This window comes from Populus trichocarpa, chromosome 2, assembly GCF_000002775.5.
Source record: "Populus trichocarpa isolate Nisqually-1 chromosome 2, P.trichocarpa_v4.1, whole genome shotgun sequence".
Taxonomy (NCBI): domain Eukaryota; kingdom Viridiplantae; phylum Streptophyta; class Magnoliopsida; order Malpighiales; family Salicaceae; genus Populus; species Populus trichocarpa.
Genome location: NC_037286.2, coordinates 6131868 through 6143901, shown reverse-complemented (window position 1 = coordinate 6143901; position 12034 = coordinate 6131868). Strand labels below are relative to the sequence as shown.

Here is a 12034-nt window from a genome sequence, read left to right as displayed (position 1 = left end):
TATACACTGAATCTTATTCAAATTTAATTATTATTATAATAATTATTATTATTATCATGTAACAGGAAGGGTATTCCTATTAAGTAATTTAAACCATTTAGACCTCTTGATGTGAGCGCATGTAGATGTCTTTGATGAGTTTTAAGTTTTTTTTTAATTAAATTTGATTTTTTAAAAAATTTAGGAATTATTTTAATATACTAATATTAAAAATAAATTTTAAAAATAAAAAAATATAAATTATTTTAATAAATTTCAGATTAAAAAACACGAATATCTAACCGCAATTAAACACCGCCTTCCCTGTAACTTTGAAAGATTTTCTTGATTGTAGTGCTGTCATGTCACGAAGAACAATATTTAATTTTGTTGTTTGTTGCCAATTTAATTGTTTTTATTTTATTATTTTATTTGGACACTTTGGATTTGTTTAACAAATAGGACACCGGCATCACGTTCTTATGTTGCCACCATGCATGATAAGATTCATGATATTTCTCTAATCTATCCTTAAACTAATTTAATACGTAAATACATGATAAGCTTCAAATTTATCCTTCATGTAAAATATCCGGACCAACCCTCTAAAATCAATATTCAAAGTAATTTGCTTGCGATGGTATATTTAGCTCAATTATAGATATAATAATAAATTGAAAAAGAATACATTGCTATGGAAGGACAAATCGAGTCATTAATTAACTCTCTTTTTTCTCACCTCTTTTGTTATGCATTTATTAGTTGTAATATTTTTTTTTCTTTTAATTGATATCTAAATTAATATGTATTGCCATTTTTAAGAATTATGATACTCAGGTTTTTTTATTATTCAACCTTCAAACCAGGCCCATGTTATTTACGTTTAGGAATATAGATTTATGATTATGTTTTTTTTTTATTATTTTTGATTTATTGGTGATTATTAATCTTTCTTGTTTAATTAGCTCTTTGCTTGTCTGGAGTATGCAATACATATTAATATTGCAAGATTATGATCCCTTCATAGTTTATGATTATGCAAGTTGTTTTGTAGGTCATCCTTGACTTAATATTGCAAGATTTGAGAGTTTTCTTCCCTGTAACTTTGGGTGTGTGCTGTGTTGCGTATTTTTGAGAAATAATAAACTATGGCTCCAAGATTTTTCTGCTGGCAGGCTTAGCACAGACCACCAGCAACACCATGGCAGAAAGATGGCACTCCTGCGAGAGCTCTAGGTTGCACAATTCCTCCTTGAATGGCTCCATGAAGCCAGACGCGTAGGACTGATTTTTAAGCTCAAACGATACGTTAGCTATGACTAGGAACTTCAGCGATTCAACCCTTTCACACCGCCCAATGACCTCTCTCGAAGACTTCACCAAAAGGTGCCCAAACAAAGAATTATTACCCCCTAAATCCCCCAGAAAAGAATAAAGTGGAGTTGCTTCAGAAACTAATAAAGCGACGTTGATGAAAAATAAATATAGCAATAAGAACATTTTCTCACACCATGTAAAGGAGAGTACGGGCGATGGAAATTTCCAAGGCCACGGCCGCTTTTTTCTCTCGAAAATTGCCTCCCCCACTAGCCTTTTCCATTGCATAGATATATAGTCTTACCTGCCTACTCCCTCGTTTTCTTTGTATTCTAATGACATTACCCTTGCAAAAATCAAGGTGAACAGAGTAAAGAACCAATGTGCATAAATAGTTTTTCCTACAAAAAGGCACCGAAATTGGGGTTTAATAATAATTAAATCAAAATGATTAATTCATAAATCAATGTCTTGTTCCGAATGCCTGTCTGCTCATCAATCCTTGCCTCCACCGCCCCTGTGTGATTATTACTGCAAAGAAACGCATTACCTTCCGCACGTGACATCTCATCAAGATGGCCCCAGCCTCCAAATCAATCAAGACCGCCATCTTGATTCACCTGATTAACATATCAACGGCGCATATCAATCCTAACTCAGTTTGACACTGTGGTTCATGTTTTTGTAAAATTTTATTTTTTTATTTTTAATTATTTTTTAATATTTTTGTATGATATGTTGATATTAAATATAAATTTTAAAAAATAAAAAAATATTATTATTTTAATATATTTTTAAATAATAAATATTTTAAAAAAAAATTCAATACACTCCGAGCCCGTACAAACTTGATTAAAGATTAAATTAAAATGATATTGTTTTATTTTTTATAAAAATAATTAAAAAATATTATTTTAAAAAAATCAAATAAATGCAAGCTGTTAAATAATCTATCACATTTGAATTAAACCGCTCTATTTTTCTAAAACAAATCCGATTTAAGCTAAGAATTGTGATCGATTCAGTTCGAAATCGACCTGCCATGCGCAAGGTTTAATAACACCAAGGAAAAACCCATCAAAAGCTAAAAAAATGAGAACACGAACAGACCATGGACTTCCATGATAGATTGCCACATCAACGGTAAGGATAAATCCTAGAAAGCTGTAAGACATGATCCCTGTCCAAACTAAATCCTCACCGTTACCCACATTATCGCCATATCAGCAGTGATAAGACCAAGGGAGCAACTTAACATTGAAACTGCAAAACATGGAAAAAGATGAATGTCCTTTCAAAACATGTGATGACACGTGCCGACCTGCCACAGCAAACCAAAAAAAGGAGCCGAATCTAGATCCGACGACCACATCATATCTCCCCCTCAACGCCGGATGTCCTTTTGATTAAATCAAACGGCTAAAATTCAACTCCATAATTAACCGTTAGATCCCGGTCATATTATAATCCCCTCCTTCTCCCCATTACACCATAAATACCGGTCCAAATCATAACACGCTCTCTCTCTTCCTCTCTAAAAAGTTAGAACCAAGAGCCCTTGCTTTTCAAAGTTTCATTTTCTCTGCTTGTGTTAGCTAACGTGCGCGCTCTGACACTGCTTATCGTGCGCCGTCTGAGATATGTCGCCGGCGGCAAAAATCACAACATTAATAAGAATATCGCGGTACAGGAGGGCCCAGTAAGAAAATCATCAGACGGTGGGGGTTAGTGGGTTGGATTGGATCTCCTCCTAGGGACCCATCCCAACAAGCAAGGAAATGGACGCTCAAAAAGGCAGCCAAACGAAGCTTACAAGAACTCAGTCTTCACTCCGTTCATCTCCCACTATCCGATCATCCATTCACAGCTTAACTTCTGTAGCCGAAGAGGACGTTATCAAAGCCCAGCAGCAACAACAGCAAAAACTAGAAGATGATTTAGAAGAACAGAAAAAAATAAAGCCGAACCGGTGTGGTTCAACCCCAAGAAGAACTGGTTCGACCCGGTTCACTGCAGTTTTCACTATGGTTTCGCTCATTTTTTTCACCTTTTTCTCTCTTTCCTTCTTTTTCTTCTTCTACTTGAGAAGAGAAGAAGTATCCACATCAGAGAATCTTTTATTGGCTTTGATTTTCATTGCCGTAACGCTGTTCTTTGCAAGCAAGAACAAGAACTTAATCAACCAGAATATGATAGTTTTCAAGCAATTATGGGAAGTGAACACAAAAAGATTCAATCTTTGTACTTCAAGAACCAAATCAAAGCAAGTTCAATGGTTTATTGGAGACCCCAATGTTAACAACAACAATAAAGATAAGAAGTTAGAGAAGAGGATTATAAGAGAAGGAGTGGAATTTTATAGCAATGGGGATTTTTATGAAGGAGAGTTTCATAAAGGGAAGTGTAATGGGAGTGGGGTTTATAATTTCTTTGTGAATGGGAGATATGAAGGTGATTGGGTTGATGGAAGATATGATGGGTATGGAATAGAGAGTTGGGCTAGAGGGAGTAGATATAGAGGGCAATATAGACAGGGTTTAAGGCATGGTTATGGAGTCTATAGGTTTTATACAGGGGACTCTTATGCTGGTGAATGGTTCAATGGGCAGAGTCATGGTGTTGGAGTGCAGACTTGTGGTGATGGGAGTTGCTATGTTGGTGAATTCAAGTGTGCTGTTAAACATGGCCTTGGTGTTTACCATTTCAGGTGATTTATTTCTTGACCTCTGATTTATTTGCTTATACTTTCTGGATTTTGTTTTAGGTTTTTGTTTCTTCGAGTTACTGTTTTAAAAAGCCTTTTGGTTCTTGAAGTTGGGTTTTTTTTTTAAATTGGTGTTTTGTAGGGTTTACCATCTAATTTACTATCTTTCTGAGCCCCGCTTCAATTTTTCAGTGTGAAGCTGGGTTTCTGATCTTACTGTTTTTTGCTGTCAATGATTAATTTAGTAGAAGTATCTTGGATTTAAAATTATGGTTGAAAGATGGGAAATTTGGTAAATTTTCAGGTGAATTCTTGAATTGAACTATACTTCTGTTTTTCTATTTCCTAAATTTGTGGCCGTGTATTTGACTTTTCTCTTGTGGTTTGTTTTCAAGCATGTGATGTTGAATTGTTGCGGGGTTCCTATTTTAGAACTGTTCGTGATTTAATGAAACAGTGGAAATTGGAGTGTGGAGTAAATTTATGATATATCAAGTATTCCATTTATGGCTATTTTGACTTGTATCTGACGAACAGCAGAGTGCAGGCCGATTATGGTTTGTAATCAGCTATATCTACGGATTAAATTTTAATTGAATTGGCTGTTTCTGATTCACAGGTTTTCATTTTCCATGGATTTGTTATGATTTCCTGTTCCTTTTTTTGTTGTGATTGTGTGTTTCTTAAATTCTACTCTTCAAAGCAAATTATGGTTTTATTTATTTTTATTGGTATACACACTAGGAGCTCAATATTGATGAAGGAATCGATTGTGTTGCAGAAACGGAGATAGATATGCTGGAGAATACTTTGGAGACAAAATGCACGGCTTTGGTGTTTATCACTTTGCCAATGGCCACTGCTACGAGGGATCATGGCATGAAGGGCGGAAGCAAGGCTATGGCATGTATACCTTCCGTGGTGGCGACACTAGATGTGGGGAATGGGATGTTGGTAACCTCAGGACCTCTCTCCCCCCTATAACTGATCCAGTCCTTCGAGCTGTACAGGTATTTTATTTGGACCTCTGAACTTCCTTGTTGATGATATAGGTCATGAGCAAGGTTTCAATCTTCTCACACACTTTTGCTTGTTGATTGCTTTAACTTGCAGTCTGCCAGAAGAACAGCAGAAAATGCCATTCACTTGCGCCGGGTGGATGAACTAGTGAACAGGGCAGTTCATGCCGCAAACAGGGCCGCAACGGCAGCTAGAGTTGCTGCTGTCAAAGCTGTTCAAAATCGGATGGATGGCAAATTTTGCGATACTAATGTTTGACCTTAAGCTTTTGTGGAAAATGTAAATTTACTAATTTTAAGCGCTTGGAAGATGTCACCCTGATGAACAAAAGCTCATTGGAGGTTGAGAAGAGTGTTTGAGCCTTCTTTTGTCACGCCGTAACTTGTACATACTCCATGTATATCAATGGAATTATGATCACTTTTCAAGAGGCTCTGTATTTTTTCCCCTTGCCTTCGCTATCTACAAGTTGTTTGAGATTGCTTGCTTGACGGGGTGATCTTACATACCATAAACAACAACAACAATTACATCATAATGGTAATTTTACAAATTGATTTAAATTATTTTTTATTTTTTTATTTATAAATATGTTGTTTAGGATCACCTTTTGATTTATATTAAAATCTTGATTTGACAAAAAATTAGAATTTTAACCAACTTATAAATCTATTTATACTATAATCTTCTCTAAAAATATTATTTTAAACCATTTTTATCACATATATTTTTAATTTAACCCTAAAATCCAGCACTCCTGTTGCTAAGAAATCTCCCTTAATATTCATTCATATCATTTCTTGCATTTTGCTCTTGATCTAATAGTCTTACCACACCAAGAAATTTAGACAACCGCCTGTTTTGATACAAGGCGTGATCGAGAGTGATTCTGTTTTTTATTATTTTTTTAAAACGTTTTTGACTTAAAAAATAATTATATTAATATTTTTTAATATTTTCAAATAATTTTAATGTATTAATATAAATAAAATCTTAAAACAGATTTATTTTAATATATCTCTAAATAAAAATACTATTTTAAAAAATAATCGACGGCAGCACACTATTCAGCAGAGACTCAGGGGCGGGTTCTCTTTTTTAATTATGCTATCATGTTTAAACTGATCCGTTCTCTCTGTGCCCATAACAGAGGATCACAGCTCGAGTAACATGAGGAGATGTGAAAAGATCTAAGCACCACGACACCTTGCCTACTTTAGTTAACAGCTACCAATATGTGCCCAGAAAATAACTTGCTCTACTTGAATGCTCAGTGGAAATTCAAGTACACCAATTATGCTGTCTCAACAATATATGACAAATAATGAGTGCTTGCGATAAGATTGGACCCAAAACTAATTAGGCCTCAAGATGGTGCATATTATAACGCCTGGGATATTTATTATAAATGTGAGCACTGTTTATGCACAGACAAATCACTATAAATAATTTTATTTATTTATTTATAATTTATTTTGTTCATAAAAAATTTATTGCTTTTAATTTCTTAATCAATAATAAGATTGAAAAAATAGAAACCAAAATGAAAAACAATGTCAAACATTAATGGTGTTCTAGAAGTTTCGGAAAAAATACATTTTGATCATCTTAACTATCAAAATAATGCAAATTATATGATTTCGGTGCCTCAATTTTGATACAAAAATTCATTTTTGTTATGTTTTAATCCCTGATTGGAAGAGGAGAGAGAGATTATTGGATTCCGGTGGTAGGAAAAAAAAATATCGTTGACACCAATTTATACTACCAAAACAATCGAGGTTTATGTCAAATAGTTTCATTTGATGAGAAGAGTTCATATCAGGTTTTCATATCTTTAAAGTTCATGGAAGAAGAAAAAGATCTGAGCTCAGGTTGATTTTTGGTTTCGAGTTAATTTTGGTTTTTGGGATGATTTTCTGGTTTTTATAACGGTTCCAAAGGTGTTTGGGGTAAAAAAAAAAGTTGAAAAACTGGTTTTTGGATCAAAAAACTTAAGCCAAGATTTTCTAGCCATCATAGTGATTGAAATTTGATCAAATCAGATGACGCATTGTCTAAATTTTTTTTTCAAGAAAATTGAAGGCAGACGACATGTCGTCCACCCTAGTTGCAATAAAAAAAATAAAGGCTTAATCGCACATGCTTGACAAAATAGGGCTAGAACAAATAGCATCTAATCTTTGCTCTCTCTTTTTTTCTATTTTTTTTTAAATTAATTCTTTTTTTGGATGGTTTTTTCTTTAAATTTTTCTATTATTGTTTAATTTAATTTGTATTTTTATTTCTATTATCGTCTGCTTGAATAAAATATTATTTTATTAAAAAAAAATTAACAAACACATCCGGGTAAATATCTCATCTTACAAGATTAAATATTTTAATCTACATTTGGCTTTTAATTTTTTCATTTATATTTTTAATTTTCACTTAAATTTTTTTACCTTAAAAAAATATTACCTGTTACAGATCACGGTTCAAATATCTAGTATTTCAATAGATTAGTACGTAGAAGCCATGTGCCTTCCTGGTTCATGTAGCTAGGATAATTTATTTTTTGTCGTACTTTTAAAATATTGTAAAAAGAACATGATGTGGGGGGTTCTTTGTCGTGGCATAAAAAAGAAGAAGAAGAAGAAAACGGTTGCTTTTCATGCATGATGGATCCACAACCTCTGTTCCATGTAATTTTTAAAGGCAATTAAGAAAGAACCTTTTCTTTTTGTTTGAATTTCAAATCTATACAGATTCTTTTTTTTTTTTTCTTGGATCTTATTTTTACAACTTTGGCCACCAGCTGCCAGTTCTTACTTCAGATTCAAACTCCCCCGTCAATGGCAATGAACACCCAACCACTCCACATGCATTTCATAAAAGAAAGGCCATCACAAAAGTAGTGCGTTTGCTTATATTTATTTCTGGGGTTATGTGAGGAGTGTTGCTGTTTCTGCTTCCTCTGTTTTGACTGATCCTAGTGGGTTTGCGTAATAAGGTGGCAAGAAATGAAGTTTGCCTCCTCCATCCCCTATCAGGATGCTACTCTAGTTTCTTTAACAGTCACCCAGCTGAGAGAGACAGAGACAGAGACAGTATTCCTGTTGCATTGTGCAATGTCTTACATATACCATGTCCCTACCAGAATAATTTTCATTTTGGGTAGCATCATCGGTAGGTTACGTGGGTGGCTGGAAAGTTTGATAATAATTGTTTTTTAAAATGTTTTTTATTTGAAAATGTATTAAAATAATATGAAAATATATAAAACAAATTAATTTCAAAGTAAAAAAAGTTAAAATTTTTCAAAAAAATAAAATAAAATGCAAAAATAATCATGCTTTTGCAATTTAAAAGTTTAAAAATTGCCGCTAGTATTTGATTACCGTGGGACCGTTGAATCTCGGACCATTTGGGTAGATTATGAATTGAATATAGGTGCTCTGGTCTTTGCTCCATCATTTGAACCACTGATCTGGTCAATTTCTTGGAGGATTCCCCCATTAAATGCTTGTTGAACACTAAGCTGCATGTTGAAATTTCTAACCTTCAAATATTTTCTTAAAGACAATCTTTCAACACAAGACAAACAGAAAAATCCCAGTAAAGATCTTGCGTACCTAGAAGTACCATCGACAGTCCCCTCCCCGTGACAAAGAATTCAAGAGCCGAGACTAACCCATTTTAGCTTTTGAAAAAAGCTTTCCGCATCCTGCATTTTTTTTTTAATTAAGTTTATTATCTCATGTTCTTGTTTTCATGTGCTTGATGCCAATCGATTACGGTAAACTCGAGTATATTTGCTTTGAGGGTATCGAAATCCTTCTTGGTACGAAGCTCGGGGTGATAATGCTTAAAATATTTGTTTCATAACTTGTAACTATACTCGTCATTTCATTCTTGTTTTCTAGGAAAAATTCTATAATGTACAGAGTAAATAATCATATTTTATTGGCTGTTTTTATAGGCCCATTGTAAGAAAATAGATAAATAAAAAAGAATATCAAATCCATGACTAATGAGAAGTAATGAAAATATCTTTGTCAAATGACTTAAACTGTTAGGTGAGGTTTCAAGGTAAGGTTTCAAAATATGATTTATATTATTCTCTAATACACCCCCTCAAGTGAAAGCCCTTTGAGCTTAAAATTTGGACAGACTCACTTTACCTTGTGCTTAATAAATAGGGATGACCCTTTGAGCTTAAAATTTGCACAGACTCACTTTACCTTATGCTTAATAAACAGGATGATGAGATTCGAACTCGTGACCGCTTAGTCATTAAGGCTTTGATACCATGTCAAAGAACCATCTCAACCTAATAGCTTAAACTGTTAGGTGAGGTTCCAAGATATGATTTATATTATTCTCTAACAATCTTCATTTGGATTTTTTTATGTTTATTTCTTTATTTAAAGTAAATCCAGTTGAAAACCTAATTATTCCCTTTCGCTCAGAGGATGATCTGGGCAATTTGGGTCATATGCATGCTATTATTGCTGCAGGATACAATTGCTCATATATCATGACTGCTAACAAGCAATGATCAATGTCTGAACATATCAATATCTATAGCAAAAGTGTAATCAAATCCAAACTTTCTATCAATCTTTGCTTGCAATTCAATCAAAACAATGTATATATGTGCGTGGTCTTTCTCAATAATGAAGTGGCCCGTCAAACGTTGGTCCTAGCTTTCAAAAAGCTAATTCAAATTCTAAAAGAGTATTCCTACCTTTCAAAAAAGCTAATTCAAATTCTAAAAAGATGATGCGTGTTTGAAAATACAGTAGTTGTTATTTTTTAAAATATTTTTTGTTTGAAAATATATATAAATAATATTTTTTATTTTTAAAAAATTATTTTTAAGATCAACACATTAAAATAATTTAAAAATATCAAAAAAATATTAATTTAAAATAAAATAAATAAATTTTTAAATATTTTCAAAAATATTTTTAAAGCGCAAAAACAAACCAACCATATAAATATTGTCTTAACCATATTTTAATTTTATTTACTCATTTTTTATGTGAGCTTTTTGTTTCTTTCTTTCTCTTTATAAATTAAGCTTAATATTTTAGTTAAGCACCAAATTTGAGTTTCGAGACACAACTGCAAAATCAAAAAGTTTTCATGTTAAATATAATATATTTCTATGTGTTATCGTTTTTTTTCCCCTGTGTGGATCCGGATACTTCAGTTGAATATGACATAGCAAAGTGCTTTTAATGAACCTGAGTCAATGCGGAAATGGACAGAAATTGCTTTTTTTTCTTTGTTATTTCATTACTTATATACATGGTATAACATTTTTTTAATACTGTTATATTTTAATTGATAATTGAAGTATTTCATCTTAGAATGATATATATAAATTCATTAATATGTTATATAGTTACTGTTTTAATTTATAAATGAGGTGATAGATTAAATACACATTGTCATAACCCAAAATTTGACTATCTTTTTAAAATAAAAGGAAAAAAAGTGTTTTTCAATGCATTTAAGCTATTCATACATAAATTTTGTAATTTTCAACTATATTATAAAGAAATATGTTTTTGATATATTTGTGTCAATTTCATAATTCCTGATCTTTTTTTTTTATTCAATTGATGTTAACATTGTTTCTTAAAAAACCATAAAAAAAAAGAGAACCAAAAATCAAATGGAAAGCAAAAAGGACAAAGAGCTAAAATGCAAAAAAAAAAAAAAAACAGAGATCAAAATGAAATGAAATTACTCGAGGCCAAGCGATATAAAAGAAAATAACAAAATTTATAGGCTATAAATAAATAAGTGAATTGAAGAGAAAGTCGAACAAAAAAAAAAAAAGAAACAATAGCCAACGTGGGTAGAGAGAAAACATATTGGAAAAGAGAAGTAAAAGAAATAATATATTTCATTTAGTATAGATAGTCTCTTATCTTAATAACAATGTAACCTATCTTAAATGAAATATTTTAAAGTGATAATATATTTAACTTAACATAACTATTTTTTTTATTTTAAAACTTTTAAGACCGGCCGGGGTTTTTATAAACAACTTTTTTTTCATAAATTTTAAATATTTCTCCCCTCTAAAAAAAAAGTTTTTTCTCAAGGAAAGATAGCATTTAGGTGTAATGTTGGGGTGCGACACACCTAACAATTTCTCTTTCTAGAGAACTGGTAAACTTATGTTTTTTTTCCTTGAGCAGAAAAAATAAAGTCTATAAACACGTAACAAATTAGGAAAACGGTCATGAACTTAGAGGCCACTTCATAAGTCCTCGTGAAGACTTGCTTGAAACGCACGGGTCGAGCATTTAGCAACATTTTGAACTCTCGCAGGCGGTCTATTTCAAAAGGCCTCGATTTGACTTTCAAGCATCCTTCCTTTCCCTCGAACAGTTGCCGAGCATTTAAATGCCGCGGCAACCGAGATGGTGTATTATTCTACGAAAGTCCAGATTGACTGATATATAAAAATGGTTGATGCTATTTAAAGCTACGATGGTTCAGAAAATGAGCTCCTCTTCCCCTTCAACCATTCCTTTCTTGTTTTGGTAACCGGCTAGGGTTTGGTCACCTATTCCAATTTCTTTATTGACCTTTTCTTTTCTTACAATGATTTCTTGGTTGACTTTGATTTCCCCTCCCAAGGCTCCTTCACCCCAGTCCACTGAATAAAAAAAATGTTAAGCTTTTACATCTTAAAAATCTTACTTCGAACCGTGAATATTTGCTAGCTCTGAAGTTATTACGCTATCTAATTATTAATTCAAAATAAATAATAGCATATTCTCCATTTTATTATAAATATATCTACTTCGAAAGCCTTAAAGAAACACAGAGTCGGAAACGATTCAATTCAGTGTAACCGCGGTTTTTTTTTAATATAAATACAGATAATATATATTCTAAAAATAGAACAGCTAATTAATTAATTGAAGAAATACAGAGTATTTCTTCAAATTTGCCTTTTATTAAAAAATATAAATAGGGCTCTAATTACCCAAGAATTCTCCTGAAAAA

General features: G+C 32.3%; 1 protein-coding gene across 1 annotated transcript; it reads left to right on the top strand.

Annotated features, from left to right (window-relative positions):
• Window positions 1-2801: 2801 nt before the first annotated feature.
• On the top strand, window positions 2802-5448 carry LOC7463167 (uncharacterized). The gene is made up of 3 exons (XM_024594363.2): window positions 2802-4003; window positions 4782-5010; window positions 5114-5448. Exons 1-3 carry the CDS (start codon window positions 3075-3077, stop codon window positions 5276-5278), a joined length of 1323 nt encoding a protein of 440 aa, XP_024450131.2. The 5' UTR covers window positions 2802-3074; the 3' UTR covers window positions 5279-5448.
• Window positions 5449-12034: the final 6586 nt, after the last annotated feature.